Genomic DNA, 22,233 nt, shown 5'->3' on the forward strand with positions numbered 1-22,233 from the left:
AAATGTCTTTCCTCTACTTTAAAAATACGGACAGTGATGTTTTGCTCTCTTTTTTCAAAGTAATTGTGTTGCTATGGATTGGGATAAAGACGGAGATATCCTAGCAGTGGTTGCTGAGAAATCTAATTGCATTTATCTATGGGATGCCAACACAAATAAAACCAGCCAGTTAGAAAGTGGCATGAGGTAAGGACAGATCTTTGGTTTTTTTAAAACTTCACTTAAAAATATGATTACTTGTAGGTTTGATGCTAACATTACTTACTGCTTTCATTAGAGATGTATCAAGGAGTTATCTATATTATAAAAAGCCAGTTACCGTAACGCCGTAACAACCAAATGACTGGTCACCAGGAGGTGCAATGATGGGTCCCGCAGCCTGGCGGGTCTGGGGTCTCGTGCGATTTCGCGCGTTGGGCCTCTAGTTTTTTTATAAAAGAAAAAAGTTCATTTCTTTTTTTTTTTGTTATATGTAGTCCTATTGATTTTGCCCATTAACTAGAATATAATAGTTACGTTGTGAAATATAAATAGCTTCTTAAGTTGTTTCTAATGAAACAGATTAAGAAGTTGAAAGATGAGACTAAAGTGTATTTGGGGAAATGGGATTGGCTACAGGCATGGCTGGACCTAGGGGTTCTGATGATGCAATCCAGACTCTTTCTTTTTTTAACCCTCACCCAAGGATATGTCTTTATTGGTTTCAGGAGAAAGAGAGAGAGAAAGAGAGAAACATTGATGTAAGAGAGAAACATCGACCGGTTGCCTCCCGTACCAGGAATGGAACCCGCAATCTTTCTGGTTGGTACATGGGATGATGCTCCAACTGAGCTACCCAGCCAGAGCTCAAGACTCTCTCTTGGCTCTTCCTTGCTCTATATTTTGTTCAGTCTAAGTCAGACACTGTCCATAGCAACTGGCAGCTATTGGCTTATATCATTCTTTGCAACAAGTTACACCAGAGAAAAGAGCATGTTCCCATCAACTCACCCGTGTCCACTCAGTTTCTCAAAAGGTCTCTGAGTGGAGTTGGCAGGGCCATCGGATTGATACTTCCACTAAATGAAGAATAGGGTGAGGGTGTGGGCAGTTCTCAAGTGGAAAAAATCCTAGGCAGACAGAATAAATTACAAGATCTCTGCTAAAATAGAAACCATTTTCTCATTGGAAAAGAAAAATTTGTCAATATTTACAACTTAACCTTTGCAGTTTTGACCTTGGATAAGTTTCTTAGCCACTCTGTAAGCCTCAATTTCTTCATCTATGTGTAATGGGTATAAAAGTCATATATGCCTTGTGGCATCATATGGCCCACAGGTGGGCAGGAAGAGATTGCCCATATACCATAATATAAATCTACACATTCCCAGTTTATTTTCCAAGGAATAACAATGCAAAGAAAGCAAGGTGGCCATGCAGAACAGGACCAAACACAACCTTAGCAGTTCCCCTTGACGCCCTGCAAAGGGATCCACAAGGCATGCATCTTCAGGTGGTACCACCTGCCCATGTAAAGTCTTGCTGGGTCTAAGAACCCTCATTCCTTACTCTGTCCTTTTACATTTGGGTGTACATCTATTGTTGAAAGTATTACAAATACCCTCCCTTCCCTCCCCTCCTTCCCCACCCCCCGTGCCCCCCCCCCCCCCCCCCCCCGCCACTGACCTCTTCAAACCTGAACACATTTTAAAAGGACTACTTAGGGGTTATGTCTGTGAATTGTTTAGTAATTTATATCTTAATGTTACAGGGATCAAATGTCTTTCCTTCTTTGGTCAAAAATTGGAAGTTTCCTGGCTGTTGGAACTGTTAAAGGAAATTTGCTTATTTATAATCGTCAGACATCTCGAAAGATTCCTATCATTGGTAGGTTACATTTGGAAACACGGTTAAATATTAGAGATGCTTTACATAAGTGTAAATTTTACTGCCTCTGATTTTCCTGATATTGCAAGGGATGTTTTGTAGTATTAAGACTCCCCTGTCAAACTTCACATATAGCTAAACTAGAAGATCCTTCTTTTTTTTTTTTTTAATTAAATCTTTATTGTTCAGATTATTACATTTGTTCCTCTTTTCCGCCCCCCCATAACTCCCCTCCTCCCAGTTCCCGCCCCACCCTCCGCCCTCACTCCCCACCCACTGTCCTCATCCATAGGTGCACCATTTTTGTCCAGTCTCTTCCCGCATCTCCCACACCCCTTTCCCCCCCAAGAATAGTCAGTCCATTCCCTTTCTATGTCCCTGATTCTATTATAATCACCAGTTCATTCTGTTCATCAGATTATTTATTCACTTGATTCTTAGATTCACTTGTTGATAGATGCATATTTGTTGTTCATAATTTGTATCTTTACCTTTTTCTTCCTCTTCCTCTTCTTAAAGGATACCTTTCAGCATTTCATATAATCCTGGTTTGGTGGTGATGAACTCCTTTAGTTTTTCCTTATCTGTGAAGCTCTTTATCTGACCTTCAATTCTGAATGATAGCTTTGCTGGATAAAGTAATCTTGGTTGTAGATTCTTGGTATTCATCACTTTGACTATTTCTTGCCACTCCCTTCTGGCCTGCAAAGTTTCTGTTGAGAAATCAGCTGACAGTCGTATGGGTATTCCCTTGTAGGTAACTGAGTTTCTTTCTCTTGCTGCTTTTAAGATTCTCTCTTTATCTTTTGCTCTTGGCATTTTAATTATGATGTGTCTTGGTGTGGTCCTCTTTGGATTCCTTTTGTTTGGGGTTCTCCGCGCTTCTTGGACCTGTAAGTCCATTTCTTTCACCAGGTGGGGGAAGTTTTCTGTCATTATTTCTTCAAATAGGTTTTCAATGTCTTGCTCTCTCTCATCTTCTGGCACCCCTATAATTCTGATGTTGGTACGCTTGAAGCTGTCCCAGAGGCTCCTTACACTATCCTCGCATTTTTGGATTCTTTTTTCATTTTGCTTTTCCGGTTGGGTGTTTTTTGCTTCCTCGCATTTCAAATCATTGACTTGATTCTTGCGCTCCTCTGGTCTGCTGTCGGGAGTCTGTATAGTATTCGTTATTTCAGTCCGTGTATGCTTAATTTCTAGTTGGTTCCCCAATATTACATCGAGGGTCTCATTAGTTTTCTTGTAGATCTCATTAAGTTTATCGGCGGCTTCTAAACAGTTCTTGAGAGACCTTAAAAGTGTGGTTCTGAACTCTATATCTTCCATTGACAATTTTGTCCTGTTTCTTTGTCTCCGCATTTTGTTATGCTTCCTTGGTGCACCCCCTAGTGGTCTTTGTGCGCAGTCTTATAGTTAAACCTTGATTGTTGTAGCTAATACCAGGGAGGGTTTGACCTCCAGGCCAAGTGGCTATGAGAATCAGCTGTGTCTGCAGTGAGAGAACTTCTGTCCTCTAGGGAGGTGCTAATCTGGCGTTTGCCTGAGGCTATCCGGCAAATGCCTCTGTGCAGGGCTTGGGCGGGGCGGGTCGCACAGGATCAACAGGGTGGGCCGGAGAGAGCAGTTATGGCGGCTCTCAGTCCTGTCCCCAGGGGCTCTGCCTCTCTGAGTCCCAGCACCCGCTGCAAAGCTCGGAGAGAAAGCTGCACTCGCTCTGACCAAAGCCAGACAGTCCCGCTTCTCCCGTTTGAGTCTGGGTCCCTAAAGACTCGCCTGTATCTGGAGCTCAGAGTCTGCAACTCCCTCCCGATTGAAAACGCCAACCGCGCCCTCCGCCGCCAGCCCGCTCCGCGCACTCCGCACCTCAGTATTTGACTTCAGCACTGCCCCTCTTCTGAGTGTCCGTATGCATTTCTCTTTCCTCCTAGTTGTAGGACTTCCACTCAGCCAGCGTTCCTGTGGTTCTGGGTGATGTCCGTTCCGTTTTTTAGTTTCACTTTTGAAGTAGTTGTTCAAGGCAGCAAACTCCGGCGTTAACCTATGCCGCCATCTTGGTTCTCCCTTAGAGATAATTAATCAGAAGATCCTTCTTCACTGACCACTAAACGTGTCCCAGGCCACATCGAACAGGTGACTCTAAGGCAGTGGTTCTCAACCTGTGGGTCACAACCCCTTTGGGGGTCGAACGACCCTTTCAGAGGGGTCGCCTAAGACCATCTGGAAACACATATATAATTACATATTGTTTTTGTGATTAATCACTATGCTTTAATTATGTTCAGTTTGTAACCATGAAAATACATCCTGCATATCAGATATTTACATTACGATTCATAACAGTAGCCAAATTACAGTTATGAAGTAGCAATAAAAATAATTTTATGGGCCTAGAGGAAACCAAGATGGCGGCATAGGTTAACGCCGGAGATTGCTGCCTCGAACAACCACTTCAAAAACAACTAAAAGACGGAACGGACATCATCCAGAACCACAGGAAGGCTGGCTGAGTGGAAATTCTACAACTAGGAGGAAAGAGAATATCATACCCAGACTCAGAGGAGGCGCAGTGCTGAAGTGAAATACTGAGGTGCGGAGTGCGCAGAGCGGGCTGGAGGCAGGGGGCGCGGTTGTTGTTTTCAATCGGGAGGGAGTTTCAGACTCTGAGCTCCAGATCCGGGCGAGTCTCTAGGGACCCGGACTCAAACGGGAGAGGCGGGACTGTCTGGCTTCTGTCGGAACTGGAGGGCAGCTTTCTCTCCGAGGTTTGCAGCGGTTGCTGGGACTCTGTGAGGCAGAGCCCCTGGGGACGGGACTGAGAGCAGTCATAACTGCTCGCTCCGGCCCGCCCTGTAGATCCCCGGGGACCCGCCCCGCCCAAGCCCTGCGCAGAGCCATTTGCCAGATAGCCTCAGGCAAACACTAGATTAGCACCGCCCTAGAGATCCAGCACAGAAGCTCTCCCACTGCAGACACAGCTGACTCCCATAGCCAGTTAGCCTGGAGGTCAAATCACCCCCATTATTGCCGACAACAATCAAGGCTTAACTACAACAAGACTGCGCACAAAGACCACTAGGGGGTGCACCAAGAAAGCATAAAAAATGCGGAGACAAAGAAACAGGACAAAACTGTCAATGGAGGATATTGAGTTCAGAACCACACTTTTAAGGTCTCTTAAGAACTGTCTAGAAGCCGCCGATAAATGTAGTGAGATCCTCAAGAAATCTAATGAGACCCTCGATGTTATGATAAAGAACCAACTAGAAATTAAGCATACACGGACTGAAATAACGAATACTATACAGACTCCCAACAGCAGACCAGAGGAGCGCAAGAATCAAGGCAAAGATTTGAAATGCGAAGAAGCAAAAAACACCCAACTGGAAAAGCAAAATGAAAAAAGAATCCGAAAATACGAAGATAGTGTAAGGAGCCTCTGGGACAGCTTCAAGCGTACCAACATCAGAGTTATAGGGGTGCCAGGAGATGAGAGAGAGCAAGATATTGAAAACCTATTTGAAGAAATAATGACAGAAAACTTCCCCCACCTGGTGAAAGAAATAGACTTACAGGTCCAGGAAGCGCAGAGAACCCCAAACGAAAGCAATCCAAAGAGGACCACACCAAGACACATCATAATTAAAATGCCAAGGGCAAAAGACAAAGAGAGAATCTTAAAAGCAGCAAGAGAAAGAAACTCAGTTACCTACAAGGGACTACCCATACGACTGTCAGCTGATTTCTCAACAGAAACTTTGCAGGCCAGAAGGGAGTGGCAAGAAATATTCAAAGTGATGAATATCAAGAATCTACAACCAAGATTACTTTATCCAGCAAAGCTATCATTCAGAACAGAAGGTCAGATAAAGAGCTTCACAGATAAGGAAAAGCTAAAGGAGTTCATCACCACCAAACCAGGATTATATGAAATGCTGAAAGGTATCCTTTAAGAAGAGGAAGAGGAAGAAAAAGGTAAAGATACAAATTAGAACAACAAACATGCATCTATCAACAAGTGAATCTAAGAATCAAGTGAATAAATAATCTGGTTATCATAATAGAATCAGGGACATAGAAAGGGAATGGACTGACTATTCTTGGGGGGGAAAGGGGTGTGGGAGATGCGGGATGAGACTGGACAAAAATGGTGCACCTATGGATGAGGACAGTGGGTGGGGAGTGAGGGCGGAGGATGGGGCAGGAACTGGGAGGAGGGGAGTTATGGGGGGAAAAAAGAGGAACAAATGTAATAATCTGAACAATAAAGATTTAATTAAAAAAATAAATAAATAAAATAGAAAAAGAAAGAAAATAATTTTATGGTTGGGGGTCACCACAACATGAGGAACTGTATTAAAGGGTCGCGGCATTAGGAAGGCTGAAAACCACTGCTCTAAGGTCAAGGTCAGCCTGTGTCTTTGGGCACCAGCACATTAATGACATGGCTTCCATTTGTCCATTTCTCTCCCACTTTGTACCTCTGGACATGGGTATGAACACATTAGTAGATGGACTAAAACCTTTGGTGACTGCTTGGACCGGGGATAATCCAGATTCCTAATTCTGACCCCTGGTTCTCTGCAAACACCAGTTTAACCCAGGTGTGGACTATGAGTTATATTTGCCTCGGGTGTATGGCAGTGATGGCGAACCTATGACACGCCTGTCAGAGGTGACATGCAAACTCATTCTTTTTGGTTGATTTTTCTTTGTTAAATGGCATTTAAATATATAAAATAAATATCAAAAATATAAGTCTTTGTTTTACTATGGTTGCAAATATCAAAATTTCTATATGTGACACGGCACCAGAGTTAAGTTAGGGTTTTTCAAAATGCTGACACGCCGAGCTCAAAAGGTTCGCCATCACAGGTGTATGGCCTGAGAGTGTTTGTTCTTTGGCCCTTTTGGCTCAGTCTCTGATTCTCTCAACCCCTGGTGACTCAGCATCTGCCCTCTGAATACACAAGAGGAAACAGTATCCATTCTTTTCAATTATTGTAACATGCTGGTAAATGGTGAAACCAGTGGGCTTAATTACATCCAAATAGCCAGAAAAAGTATAACTTACTGCTAATGAAGGAATTAAGCTCTGGACATAGAGTGCGTACTATTGAGAAAGTCCCTTTCAACCAAGGGCACTTAACCTTTTAAATTATTTTCACATGAATGTATACTAATACTAATATTTTTAGTGCTGCAGCTAAGCAGTAATGCCATTGATCCATTTGAAAATTAAACTAAAATTTTGAGTTATAAAAATCAATTTTTATAACTCTTAAATTAGTCGAGTATACTTCAGTTAGGCATTTTCTGTATCTCACTTCATCTGCAGGTATATACTACTTCTTATTTTGTCATTTGAAGTTAAGAAAATAATTTGTCAAAGGTGCTTATTTTGTGTCAGGTATTTGTCATATACACATGATTCTATATGTGATCTTAGTATTTAAGATGAATACGGATTCTGCTCTCCGTCTTGTTTATTAACTATGTTAAATGGGCCTGAAAAGATTCAGGATAATTACATATCTTAGGTTAAATCTATAGCCTCTTTCGGAATTGGTTGTGATTTGTGGCTCTGCTTTTTTCCCTTTTAAAAACCTTATTTTCCTAAAACCAAGCCACTGCATTTTAGATAGCTACTCCATGGTAGCATGATCTCTCAGCGTGTTACAGTAGCTAAATATCTGTGACCTTGTCTTCTCTTACACTGATTTGTTTCCTTGAACTAGACTAGATTCAAGCAGCTCTCACTTTGCATAGTTCTCATATACTTAAATTTCATTTACTACAGTTTCGATAGTACCAGTCTGCCAATAACATGGCTCAAACTTGAGTTACCATATATATTAACTATGAGCTAATGTTAATTAAATGAGTTTAATACATGTAAAGTACCAGAACTTAGTTAATGTGTTAACTATTATTGTAGATGTTAAGGCTAATCTAAATTCTGAGCCCTGGAAGCAAAAGGAAGGAGCAAGAAATTTCCTTCACCCTTTCTTGGGTATAAAGAAGTTGTCTTTGGCAGCTTTCTCTTCAGGTGCTCCTTTTTCCTTCCTAATGCCCACGTCTTTGGCTATCCAGTTCTGGTGTCCCGCCCAAGTCCCTTAATCTGTGATCAGCAGCATATCCTATATCTCAGTCTCTTCTCTGAATGTTTACTTTTGGGCTCTGGTCTCCTGATTTGAATACTGTCTGCTCCTGACAACTCCCCTATTTATCTGTTCCATACTCTATACTCATATATCCACTGCGTACTCAACATCTGTGATAAGAGGTCTAATAAACACTTCACATTTAATATCTCCAAAATCATTTTGACCCACAGCTTTTCCTCTCATCATTAAGGTTATTTCCTCCTTTTAGATCTTGAAGCCAAATCTTAGCCTTATCCTTGACTTCTCTCTCATACTCTCCATATCTAACCTGCCAGAAAATTATACAATCCACTTTCACATATCTCCAGAATGAAGCCTCTTCTTACCACATCGTGGTGAGGGCCTGGAACATCTCCCACCTGAATTTCTGCAGTCTCTTCATTGGTCTCTCTGCTTCACCCCTAACCCCGCTATAGACTATTCTCAGCCAAGGATCCAGAGTGAGCCTTCCGCTCAGACCTCTCCAGTCATTCTGCGTCTCACCCAGTCAAAGCCACGGTCCTCACAGGGCCAGCCAAACCCTGCATGGCCTGGTTTCTGCAGTGTCTGCCTCTTGAACATGCTCTTTGCTCCTCCCTCCCTCTACTCCAGCCACACTGCCCTCTAACACACCAGGCACCCTCCTGCTCACGGTCTGCTCTGGAACTGTTTATTTACAATCTGCTGTCTGCGTAGGTTCTGAATTAGGTTCTCTAAGGGGTACAAAGAATAAAAGGAACATGGTCTCTTCTCAGTAACAGCTAAAATAGCTAACACTTCTATAGCACTTCTTATATGCCTGACACTCTTCTAAGTGCTGTAACTTGTTTGATCCTCAGCCCTATGAGATAGCTCCTCCCATCATCCCCAGATTGTAGATGGTGTGACTAAGGAATAGAGACAGGTGAGGTAACTTACCCACGATTTCGCAGTAGGTGGTGAGCCACTTATTCAAATATAGGCCGTCTGCTGCCGGGAGCCAGTCCATGCTTGCTGTTTCAAGGGACCTGGCATATATGGCATACTGTTCTTAATATGTTTGCTCACCTTCTTGGCACTATGTGTTTTAACCAAGGTCACCTCTCTGAGAAAGGTTGTTTCCCCAGGTAGGGATTTTCCCCTGAAGTTAGGGAGGAAATAAAAACCTCTTAACTAAGTGCCAGGCGGGTAATTAATCACTTTAACTATGAACAATCATGCTTAAGCTACATAATCTTTACTCCCTGGAATGGAGATAAGAAACACCCTAACCTTTGTAATAGAGATTGATAGGATTGAATCAACTGGTATAAATACAGATGTAAGAAGACAGAACTTAAAAGACAGAACCGACACAGAACTAGAGACAGAAGAACTTCGCTGGAGAGAACATGGCAAAAGATCCTGGACTGAACCTGACTACAGAAATGGGCAAGAGAACCTGACTAGAACCTGGTGACTGAACCTGGCTGGAGAACCTGGACAGAACCTGGCTGGAGAACCTAGCAAGAGAACATGGACACAGAACCTGGCTGGAGATCTGAAGCAGAACCTCTCTGGAGATCCAGACCAGAACTTTGCTGGAGATCCTGGCTAGAGATCCTGGCTAGGCTGCTGAACAACTGAACGCTGTCTCCATGTCATTCCTTACTCGCCGACTCCGTCCACACCTTTGGGGACCCCTGGACCCGCTGGGGTTGGACCCCAGCAGTCTGCCTTCAGAATCTGTATACTTCATTAACCTTGCTGCTCTTGAGTATTTATTCCAGGGCCTTTGATAAGTGCCCACAGTGTCAAGCATGTGATTTTTGCACTGGCTAGAAGGCTCAATAAAAAAGCATCCCGCCATTAGTAGTTATCTAATATCACTCTCTAGCTAAGTGATCTTAACACAAGTCTCCCTAAGGTGCATTCATATTTGCACCTCAGTATTATCACAGATCACTATGTGTTCTTTGGTTATATATGAATAGTCCACGCTGTGAATGTTGAATGCCAAGGGTCTGCCACACCATGAAGCTAGATATCTTAATGGTAACTTCAGTGCTTTGGGATTTACTTATCATACGGCATTATTGTTCAGGTTCGGTGATAGAATAAATAAACTTGTCAAAGGGTAGAATGTCTTTTCATTTTAGGGCCTCAGCTCATATTCACAGAAAATGTTGGAGAACACTATTGCCCTTATATACCATTATCTTGATTTATAACTTGGTAATAAACTGTTTTAAAAAAGATTTGTTAGATACAACTGATTTGATGAGGTTTCAGATTCCTTGGGACATTACCTAAGCTTTCAGATTGACATTACAGTTGTTTTTAATTTTTTTTTTTCTTGAGAAATCCATGTGTTTGTATAAAAACCATCTCTTTTCCAGGAAAACATACTAAGAGAATCACATGTGGATGTTGGAGTACAGAAAATCTGCTTGCTTTAGGTGGCGAAGATAAACTTATCACAGTTAGTAATCAGGAAGGTGACACAATAAAACAGGTAATACTGTAACATCTCTTTGGTCTGATATATTCAAGTTCTTACCTAAAATAATGTTTGTCTATCAAATTAACCTATAAAATGTTTAAATCTCTATATGAGATATGCATATAGTAACTTCATATTCTTAACATCAGAAACTTTTATTTTTATGTATTAGCTGCATTTTTACGTATTAGGACTTTTTTTTAACGTTGTTTAGTATTAGCATGGGAGGTCAGCTCTGTGGTTAGTAGGACAGTATATTTGTGAAATAACTTTTATAAATGTATACTTATAATATAATTGTTCATAATGAGACCTCAGAGTCCTGCTAAACCTTGTTTTAGTGGATACCATAAGATATTTAGCAATGTGTGTCTTTCAACCCAAGCAAAATAGAATGGACAAAGATGAGAGAAAAAACTTATAGCTTGTTTATGGCTTGTTCAAAATTGGCTGGGCTGAAGGTATAGACTTAGATTGAAAATTTACAGAAAATAAGTTTGAAGAAGTTGAATCCCATATCTGGAAAGTTTTGAAAGTTAGACTGAAGTAAGTAACTCAACCATGTTGGTCAGAACCATAGTATGATTCAAGTGGTTCTGATAATTCTACTTTCAGCTAACTAGAATAGTAGATACATAGTACAAATACTTGAGCTCCCCATCCTGATATTCATGTTAGACATCATCAGTAGACTCTGGCTTCCCCACTCCTCACTGAATCAAGACATGGCCTTACAATATTTTTCCATAGAACATCCCAGGAAGACACTGCCAGTTAGTTGTTATCCTATATAATAAAAGCCTAATATGCTAAGTGTCTGGTTGTCCAGTTGTCCAGTCAACCAGTCAAAGCATAACATGCTAATGATATGCTAAGGCCACTCAACCACTAGCTATGACATGCACTGACCACCAGGGGGCAGACAGTCAACCGGTCGACCAGTCGCTTGCTGCTGGGGTCCTGCCATTCGGGCCAGCGGGGACTGAGAGAGACGGGCTGGACACGCCCTGGAGCCCTCCTGTGGTCCCTTCCCGGCTGACCAACCTCCTACATCTCTCCCTGGCTCCGATCACGCACCAGTGGGGTCCCTCAGCCTGACCTGCGCCCTCTCGCAATCCAGGACCCCTTGGGGGATGTTGGAGAGCAGGTTTCAGCCCCATCCCACAGGCCAGGCAGAGGAACACCCCTGGTGCACGAATTTGTGCACTGGCTGGGCCTCTAGTTTACATATAAGATGATAACTTCCCATTTCTAATTGCTAAGAAGTATGCTTCCAGAATTAGACATACTACTTAAGTTGTCCTGTGGTAAGCAAAACATACATCAAAGGCATTGCTTTATTTGGTATGGTTTCTGAATGGTTTTGACTTTTGACTATTCTGCAGATCACTCTGGGTCTGTGTGGATTTATTTTTATGTATCCTGCTGAGTTACTGTCTTGCTTCCTGGATCTGAAGATTGCTGTCTTTCATCAACTCTGGAAGATTCTTAGTCATTATCATTATCTCTCTGAACATTACCTCTTGCCCTTTCTGTTCTGTCCTTCTGGAGTGTCCGTTAGATGTATGTTGGACCTTCTCATATCTCTTAATTTTGCTTTTATAGTTTCTTTTGTCATTTTGTGTAATCTGGATAATACTTCAAATCAGCTTACTTATTATTTCTTCAAATTTGTTTGATCTCTGTCTATCCCATTGAGTTTTTATTTAAATGACTCTATCCTTTTTATTTTTGGAAAGTACTTTGTGGTTCTTGTAAAAATCTGTCGATTTTTTTTAAAGTTTTTTCTCATACTTAGGAGTCATTTTATGTCTTTAGTTAATCTTAAAGTATTTATTTTATGATCTCTCTCTCTCTCTCTGATAATTCTATTATTTTTAGATCTGCTTACTCTTGCTCTTAATTGTTTCTTTGTGAATAGTACATCTTTCCTCATTTTGAATTATGAGCTCATATTCTCAGTGATTTTCTGTGGAAAATTTTTGCAGCATTGGAAGAGGCTTCAGATTAGCTTTTTCCATAACACTGCAGAGAGTTTCTAGACCACTCAAGTATAAATTTGAATCTCAGACCAGAATGAGGATAGGAGGTAAAGTCTTTGGTTAGAATAGAACTTTTTCAACTTTTTTTCTAACCGAAAGCACAGCCCAAGTCAAATGCACTTCCTTATTGTCTCCTTGTACCAGCTGCTCTGGTAGCTGCAGCCTCGGTTTCTACACACGCTTTGGTTTTCAGTTGCTCTTTACTTACGGTCCTTGGAAATTTTCCTTACCTTCTTTCACGCTTCTCTATACATTTAATGAGATAGCTATTTTTATCTAGGATTTGTAGATGTTTGTAGCAGTGGGAATTTAAGGTTATCAGTCCAACATATAACAGAAATTAAAGCAAGGAACCTGTTTTATTATAATTCAGAGTGACTTTGAGTGTTGGGTTCATTTTTAGTGATAATATTTTCATCCCTGCAGTCACCATTGAAATCAGAGCCTAGCAACATGCAGTTTTCCACAACGAGGAACGATGACCGAACTTCTACTGCTGGAACCTTAGTAAGAATTTTAAATCAAATGCATGCCCAAATTTTGCTAGTAATTTTGTAGAATATACTCTCTCCTTTTCTAGGATGGCTCAGAACCTATCATGATAAATAAATTATGGTCTGTCACATATGAAACCAATGGTAGGCCCCGGTTTCCCAGACCTAAAAGTTGTTTTTCTGCTGCTGACCACCTCACATTACAGCAAATGAAGCCATCTTCCTATTACAGTTGGTATGGTAACAAAAAAAAAGTGGGGGTACTTTTATAAATTGATGTATTGATTTCTATATGATTTTTTATTTTTACTACCAGATGTGACCAGAGCTCTGGAAATTGTAGTTGCTTTTTTTTAATATCTTAGAGATTTATTTTCCTGTAACATGTTTTTAAAATAAATCTTTATTTACCAGGACTGGGGAGGGGGGGAGAGAAGCAGGGGGTGGGTGCGTTCCTCCATTCCTACCTGTGGCGTCATGGAGACCTGGGCAACCACACTCACACCCAAGAAATAAATAAATAAATAAATAAATAAATAATAAAATAAAATAAATCTTTATTGTTCAGATTATTACAGTTGTTCCCCTTTTTTCCCCTAATAGCTCCCCTCCACCCAGTTCCCACCCCACCCTCTGTCCTTCCCCCCCTACTGTCCTCATCCATAGGTGTACGCTTTTTATCGCCGGGTCAAAGGTCATACACATGGAAAATGTAGCTGTTTCCATCCGCAACGTGTCCCTGTGCTCGGAAAGGTCTCTCACGACCTGTTCACGCTCTACTCAGAAAGGGTGTGGAGCCACGTAATGGCTTTTTAAAATACAGTGGGGCCTTGACTTACGACTGTCCCGACTAACGAGTTTTTCAAGATACGAGCCGTCTCTGAGTTGCGAGCTAAAATTCGGGTTACAAGCCAGCTTCAGATACCCCACCGCTAGTTGGCGCAGCAACGTCACAGTGAACGCCACAACATCAGCCCAGCATCACGTGTCTCACTCGTTCACTTTAAGATTTGACAAACGAGTATTTTGAGTTACGAGCTCCGTCACTGAACAAATTAAACTCTTAAGTCAAGGCCTCACTGTAATGTATCCTCTTATGTTTAAAATGCGGATTTCGCTACCAAAACTGAGAAGAAAGCAACACTACAGCTGCTCTCGCCCCTCTCGCCCTTGGGGTGATAGTTGTGCGTGGGTCTGCGAGCTGGTTCGCGGGCCGTTGATGAAGCCATCTGTGCGGCTTGCGTGGTTCCGCCGGCTTCCCAGGAGCCGTCGCAGCCTCGCAGGGGCTGTCGTAGCCTCACACAGCCTCTCACACAGCCTCACAAGGGCTGTCGCAGCCTTCCTGTAACATTTTAATATCCTGAAATCTAGACAGTTTTTACAATCAATATGTCTATATTTAAATGAAGTAATGTTTCCATTTCTTTAAAAGCTATTATTAAATTGGTAGTGACTTATAATTGCTTACATTGTAGAATCAAAAAAATATATAAAAATGTGTCTCTCATTTTATATATATACATATATATATGTAAAGATGTTAATCACCCTTAATGAGCCCAATTAAATAATATACTCTTTACCTGCCCAACACAATTACACCCTCCACTGAGAATGGCAGTTAAGTATGGACTTCTGTAACAGAGGGACACTAGTCTAGCCACATTGACCAGTGACCTACAGGCGATGGAAAGAGTGATGGTAGCAAAGCCAATCTAGAATATTCACATGGGTGTGGACCTATCATTCCAGATGACTCAAAATAAGAATGACATTTTATGATGGAAGATTCTATATTCCGAATATGAATTCCATTTCAATGGAACTATATCAGACTTACACTCCTATATTGCATGGTATCCTAACGAGAGGTATAGAGAATTTTAAAAATTACTCTAACTAGCTATTTATTATACTTCAAAGGGTATATTAGATATGTATAAAGCCAAGGAATCTTCCTGGACTGTATATTAATAAAATTTCTTTTTTTAGTTACATTGTTCACTTACTAATTACAATATTTAACACATCTAAATTTGGCTTATTTTCATAAATTATGTTCATCTGTTTGAATTTGCTTATTGGTCTTTTCATGAAGTGCTGAGTAATTCATTTCACAATCTCTTAATCTTCTCTGGCAGATAAGTGTGGTGCTTGGCAAGAGATCTTTGTTTCTTTTTAATTTGAATCAACCATATAACTCAATTGATCTGGAATTTAAGCAGAGCTATGGCAACATTGTCTGCTATAGTTGGTATGTACAGAAAGTTCCTCATAGAAATTTATGTTTTTCTTTATTGTATTTAAATTCTGGTTATATAAATTTCACTTCTTTTTTTCTTTTTTTTTCTTTTTTAAATATATTTTATTGATTTTTTACAGAGAGGGAGGGAGAGGGATAGAGAGTTAGAAACATCTATCAGCTGCCTCCTGTACACCCCCTACTGGGGATGTGTCCACAACTAAGGTACATGCCCTTGACCGGAATCGAACCTGGGACCTTTCAGTCCACAGGCCGATGCTCTATCCACTGAGCCAAACCGGTTACGGCTAAATTTCACTTCTTAATATAACATTTTCTAGATTATAGACTATGATTTAGTATGTGAAACTACCTAGCATATATTATCTGGCACATAGGCCTTTGATAAATTATATTCTCTAATTCCTTTGTTTTAAGGTACTTGTTTTTGCATTGTATTTTCAATGATAGTTAATCTCCCTTTTTATTGATTTATTGCCTTTGTTGCTATAGGTATGGTGATGGCTACATCATGGTTGGTTTTTCATATGGAATTTTTGTGGTCATTTCCACTCATGTTCAAGAGATTGGTCTAGAGATATTTCAAGCTTATGATTATAAAGATAATCTAACCAGTATTGCAATATCACAGACCCTTAACAAAGCTGCTACATGTGGTGATAACTGGTAAGTTATATTTACAAGTTCCCAGGAAAGCTTATATAGGAAATATACAAGAGACTCAGCAAGACTTTGGTAGCCAAAATAAATCTGTCAACCATACTATTTTTCACTCTTAGGACATGTTTGCAATGGAAATTTCTAAGACTCCTTTACCTCTATCTTTAACACTCACAGCAAAACCTAAAATGCTAAATATATACTAAATATAAAACCTAACATGGAGTATGCTTGAAAATCAGTCTTAAAAATAAAATAGGAAGTTCTAGGTAACATGGAATAAGCTCCACCCCATCTCTGTCACTGAATACGGCTATAAAACCTCAACAGAATGCAGAGAACAGCTATTTAAGGACTCTGAAAGTAAATAGTAGCAGGCAGATTGACGAAGAATACCAGAATTTGAAGTACAGCTGAACCAGTGATGAGTCTCCCATTTGTCTCCCAGTCTCAGGATTCAAGGCAGCCTGAAACTCATAAGTAGGCACAGAGCATAGACAGAGGAGCTCTGAGAGAAGCTCTCTCTAGTGCTGGCTCAAGTTGCAGGAAAGAGAACTCCTAACACTCAGAGAGAGGTGGGGAAATCCCCCAGTTTTCTTTCTTGTTCTTTGTTTTCTCATGCCCAGCAATCAAGCAATCTCACCATGGCAGTGGCAGCAACTGAGAGGGTAACCTTCCTCTCCAATTGGGGGAGCTATGGTGCCAAGAAGGTGGGGCAAACCCATGTTGCTTAATTTTCTTTCTGTCCTCTCCTTGCTTGGCCACAGGTGCAGGTGCAGTTGTGGGAAATACAAGGCAGAATATGGTAACTAGAGCCCCAGCTTCCAGCTGGAGGACCAAAAAGGGGAGCCTTCATGAAGCTGGAAAAATACCAGGTAGATCCCGGAGAGGGAGGAGTTCTGGAAAATAACCCTATAAAGTTATTTATGAACTCCCAGATTTACCCTGAGCAGTGTATATGTATCTCACCCTAAATATACCAAAGACTTTGAGAACTGAACTAAGGGATAGATCATAGCCCAAGTCCTATAGTGGCACCTGAATGGACCATATAGGGACATATCCAAATACCACTGCAAAGGCTTTGAAAATGGAACTGACATTGAAACCATAACCCAGAAGGCTCATTTAAACTTGGGGCCTTAACCCATTTGGGTTGATTGCCTGCTTTAAAAAAAAAAAAAGGCGGGGGTGGGGGGGTGGTTAACTCTCTCCATGGGATTTAAACAATCATAGAATCTCATAACATAATATTCAAAATGTCCAGAATATAACCCACAATTACTTGACATAATGAAGAATCGGGAAAATTTCAACTCACTTGTGAAAAGGCAATCCAAAGAAGCCAGGGCCAAGAGGATGAAGATAACAGTTGTTATAAAAATGTCTTAAGAGGTAAGGGCTAGCATTTGCAAAACAAATGGAAACAGTTTCAGAAAAGAAATAGAACCTATAAAGAAGACCCAGCCCTGACCGGTTTGGAGAGAGCGTCGGCCTGTGGACTGAAGGGTCCCCGGTTTGATTCCGGTCAAGGGCATGTGCCTTGGTTGCAGGCACATCCCCAGTGGGGGGCGTGCAGGAGGCAGCTGACTGATGTTTCTCTCTCATCCATGTTTCTAACTCTCTAACCCTCTCCCTTTCTCTCTGTAAAAAATCAATAAAATATTTTTAAAAAAAGAAGACCCAAATGGAAAGTTAAGAACTGAAAGATATAATTAATGCAGTGTGCTTAAAAGGAGATGGAAATCACAGAGTAAAGAGTCAGTGAACTCGAGGATAGACCAATAGAAATATCTAATCTCAACACAGAGGAAAAATAGGTTGGGAAAAATGAACCGAGCTCAGAGACCTATGAAATAGTACCAAAAGGTCTAACATTTGTGCCATAAAAGTCTTAGAAATAATGTCTGGAAATGTCTCTATTTCGCAAAAGACATAAACCTATGTATTATAGAAGCTCAGCAAATCCCCAAAAGGATAAATCCAAAGAAATCTAGTCCCAGATACATCATAAACAAACTGCTAAAAACCAAGATGAAGAAAAAAATCTTGAAAGCTGCCAGTGAACAACATTTTGAATGACGGTGGATTTTTTCATCATAAACCATAGATGACAGAAGGAAGCATCACAACATTATTAAAGTGCTAAAAGAAAAGAACTATCAACTGAAATTCTATATCCAGCGAAAATATCCATCAGTAGGAAAGGAGAAATAAAAACATTCTCAGATGGCCCTAGCTGGTTTGGCTCAGTGGATAGAGCATCAGCCTGAGGACTGGAGGGTCCCGGGCACATGCTCAGGTTGCGAGCTCGATCCCCAGTAGGGCCAAGCAGGAGGTGGCCGATCAATGATTCTCTCTCATCATTGATGTTTCTATCTCTTCTCCCTTCCTCTCTCTGAAATCAATAAAAAATATTTTTTTAAAAAAAGAATTGCTTAAGAAGTTCTTCAGGTAGGAGAGAACAGATGACTGAAGGAAATTTGGGACATCAAGAATGAAGGAAGAGCAAGAGAAATAGTAAATAGCTGAGTAGATATAATAGGCTATTTTTAAATTTCGAAATCTTGAATGTATATGTGGTTACAGAAAGCAAGTATTACAATATTGTCTGATCATGTGTTCATTGCATGAAGATGCAATACATATGACAACTACAATATAAAGGGGAAAAGTAAGTTCCTATATGTGGTAAGATTTCTGCATTCTGCTTGAAGTGGTCTAAATGTTGATTATAAATAGACTATAATAAACATGTATAGCTTGTAATTGTTCATGAACAAAAACCATTTAACTTAGAGCTTGTGTTTAAATTTTTTTATTTTTCAGCATTAAAATCCATGGCTTGGCAGAATTAAAAGACATGTATGCTATAATCAACCTGGATGATGAAATTAAAGGTATTAATTCTTTTGAAGCAGATGGACATTTTATCATTCCAGTTATAGTGTATTGTGTTTGTTTTTGTAAGAGGAATACAATTAGCACCCTTCACTAGAGTTCCCTAAAATAGCCTCCTTATTTTAGTAATTACTTTGAGTCATACTCCTTTACTGGAATGATATAAGTCCACTTTGATCCAAAGATATATAGTGCATTTTATCCCAATTCCAATTGGAAAACCTAAATTATTATACATTTTCCCTTTAAGCCAGTATTGAATGAGTTAGTGCTTGTGTTCATATGTCAATCCACACATCTAAATAAAGACCTTAAACTTTTAAAACATTTGGAGATTTTTATGCCTCGGGAAGCTTAAGCGATAATATTTGTTTTTTTGCCTGCAACAGTATATTTGTTTTTTAATAATTCTTTGTTTTATCAATTATTTCAGGGTTGAGTACCTTGTCCTGGACTGATGATGGCCAGTTGCTGGCGTTGTCTACCCAAAGGGGCTCACTCCATGTTTTCCTGACCAAGCTTCCCATACTTGGTGATGCCTGCAGCACAAGGATTGCATATCTCACCTCCCTCCTTGAAGTCACTGTAGCCAACCCTGTTGAAGGAGTATGAAAATGCTCTTATTTTTATTTTATAAATAAAATCAAAGCAGTAATAGCAGCTCATTTACTAGTTATGTTTCTATATTATAGGAGCTACCGATCACAGTTTCTGTGGATGTGGAACCCAACTTTGTAGCAGTAGGACTTTATCATCTGGCTGTGGGAATGAATAATCGAGCTTGGTTTTATGTCCTTGGAGAGAATGGCAAGTCTAAATCCAGTTGTTTTCTTATCTACCATATAGTTTCTGATCTGATTTGGAAAGTATTTGTTATCAAACTCTGGGTCACGTGCCCTACACTTCGAAAGGCCAAAATCAAAATGTCAGTTTGGTGTAAGGAATGATTTATTGATCGAGAAGGTGCCAATCAAGAAGATGGGAGACTTATCAATGCCTCAACTCTATCTTACCTGGTGGACTAGGTTAAAGATTTTTAAGCTGGAGAAGGGGAGTTGGAGAGGGGGAGGGCTAGAGTTAAGGAAAATTCCTTAGATCTTCTGGTCTCTTGATAACGTCTCCGAGTAGATTCTAAGGCACTATCAGAAGGTCACATGCATCAGGGGTGGTCTTGTTTTTTGCAAAGTGAGCTCATAAATTATTGTCCTGTGACCATTACTTTCTGTGAAGCATCATATACACTGAATTGAGATGTTATCTATAGTTTTCCCAAAATGTTGTTTGACCCAGGAACCATGGCAGTCTCCCTGAGTCCCACAGTCTAAACCCTTGGTCGGCAAACTGCAGCTCATGAGTCACATGCGGCTCTTTGGCCCCTTAAATGTGGCTCTTCCTAAGCCTTAGGAGTACCCTAACTAAGTTAATAACAATGTACCTACCTATATAGTTTAAGTTTTAAAAATTTGGCTCTCAAAAGAAATTTCAATCGTACTGTTGATATTTGGCTCTGTTGACTAATGAGTTTGCCAACCACTGGTCTAAACCTTAAGCATCCTATGACTACAAGGGAACTGATATATTAACATAGCTTTGTTGGTTAATATAGCTTTGTTAAGGGAAAAGCAGAAGATCTAACTTGTGGAGATGAGCAGACGGCCTGGTGTGTGGGGTACAATTACGCATCAAAAGTTTCCTTAAAGCCCTGACCGGTTTGGGTCAGTGGATAGAGCATTGGCCTGTGGACTGAAGGGTCCCAGGTTCAATTCCAGTCAAGGGCATGTACCTTGGTTGTGGGCACATCCCCAGTATGGGGTGTGCAGGAGGCAGCTGATTGATGTTTCTCTCTCATTGATGTTTCTAACTCTCTATCCCTCTCCCTTCCTGTCTGTAAAAAATAAATAAAATAAAAAGTTTCCTTAAAGATCAAGTTTTTCTTTTTTCTTTTTCTTCAGACATCTATTTCTTAGTTTGAAAGGTTTTGTGAATCCTCTATAAATTTTGCATAATTTTGGGAAAGGTTTTACTCTTTACCTTTGTAGTGAAGATAGCATGGTATAAGGGATAGAGTATGTATGACCTTTAGAATTAGGCTCTGGATTTAACTTCCCCTTCTGCCTCTTTTAACTAAATGACTGCAGACAAAGTTCTAGACCCCTCTGAGACTTGAGTTACTACTCATCTGGAGAATGAGAATTCCTCTCCTTATAAGGGGTCATGTGGAAAATTGAATAAAAAGTGTAACCTAGCTAGTTTGGCTCAGTGGATAGAGCCTCTACCCATGTACTGAAGGGTTGCGGGCTTGATTCTGGTCAAGGGCACGTAGGCTCTCCGGCCTTGTCTGGGAGTGCAGGAGGCAACTGGTCATGTCTCTCACATTGATGTTTCTCCCTCCCTCCCTCCCTCCCTCCCTTCCTTCCTTCCACTCTCTCTAAAAGTCAATGGGAAAAATATCCTCAGATAAGGATTCACAATAAATAAATAAGTGGTATCTACCTTTGCACAATGACTTTCTTAAGTACTCCTTGCTCTGGTAGGTACTTAACAAAAGCTGGTTTCCTCCCTGATTTTATTGTTTGGATAATGACTATTAGCATCTGAAGGGAGCCTTGCTTTCCCCCTCCTTCTTTCCCCACCCTATCCAGTCCCTTCCCTCACTGGAGGGCAGATATCCCTCAGCAATAGAACAAGCCTGAGAATTATTCTCAGATAGAATACACCATTAAGCTTATTGTCACTAAGGTTTAATATTTGTTTTGCATGTGATTTTATTTTCGATTACTCTGTTTCATGGGAACCATTATAGAATTCTGGAAGGCAAATTTATATGGCAACTATTTCCTTTAGCATGGCCAAAATAAAAATTTTAGGCTCAGAATATCCTTGCAAAGGTTAACATTATTTGCAAATCTTTATTTATTTTATTCATATTTTAATGTGTTTTAATTGCTACAGGTGTGAAAAAATTGAAAGATGTGGAGTATCTGGGGACAGTAGCCAGTGTTTGCCTTCATTCAGACTACGCTGCTGCTCTTTTTGAAGGCAAAGTCCAGTTACACTTGGTAAGTATAACTTTGAGGTCCTGGAGGCCTGCTCAGTTAACTTAGTGTCTTATTAAAAACTTCGGTCAGGAAGCAACCTTGTACAGACTAGCTAGAAAGCCAGGTGTGGATAAAGGATTAACAGAAACCTTTACCCTTCTGCAGGAGATGGTCAGTTAGTTTTCTAGCTCTGGCCGGAAACCCGCCAGTTTATCAACTGTGCTGCTTCCAACAGTGCTTATGGTAAAAATGACCGTGTTGGTAACTGCATGGAGAAACCGTAAATGAACTATAAAAGCTGATGGGAATGCCACACATCTGGGCCTCCTGGAGTGCACTGACTCGTACATTTAGGACGTTGC

The 22,233-nt window shown here is 40.5% G+C and overlaps 1 protein-coding gene across 6 annotated transcripts in view; it reads left to right on the top strand.

The window, feature by feature from the left end:
- Positions 1–22,233, top strand: part of WDR19 (WD repeat domain 19) — a 75,779-nt gene that overhangs the window by 5,276 nt on the left and 48,270 nt on the right. For 4 of the 6 annotated variants that reach the window (XM_036331457.1, XM_036331451.1, XM_036331456.1 and 1 more), the window contains 10 exons: positions 61–186; positions 1,751–1,866; positions 10,370–10,485; positions 12,942–13,022; positions 15,151–15,263; positions 15,765–15,938; positions 18,762–18,832; positions 19,267–19,439; positions 19,526–19,640; positions 21,786–21,892. In XM_036331457.1, coding sequence (XP_036187350.1) covers positions 61–186; positions 1,751–1,866; positions 10,370–10,485; positions 12,942–13,022; positions 15,151–15,263; positions 15,765–15,938; positions 18,762–18,832; positions 19,267–19,439; positions 19,526–19,640; positions 21,786–21,892 — 1,192 coding nt within the window. Of the gene's footprint in view, positions 1–59; positions 187–1,750; positions 1,867–10,369; positions 10,486–12,941; positions 13,023–15,150; positions 15,264–15,764; positions 15,939–18,761; positions 18,833–19,266; positions 19,440–19,525; positions 19,641–21,785; positions 21,893–22,233 lie in introns of those variants that run through there. The other 2 variants (XM_036331472.1, XM_036331468.1) reach the window with 2 other exon arrangements.

Source organism: Myotis myotis, unplaced genomic scaffold (assembly GCF_014108235.1).
Source record: "Myotis myotis isolate mMyoMyo1 unplaced genomic scaffold, mMyoMyo1.p scaffold_m19_p_1, whole genome shotgun sequence".
Taxonomy (NCBI): domain Eukaryota; kingdom Metazoa; phylum Chordata; class Mammalia; order Chiroptera; family Vespertilionidae; genus Myotis; species Myotis myotis.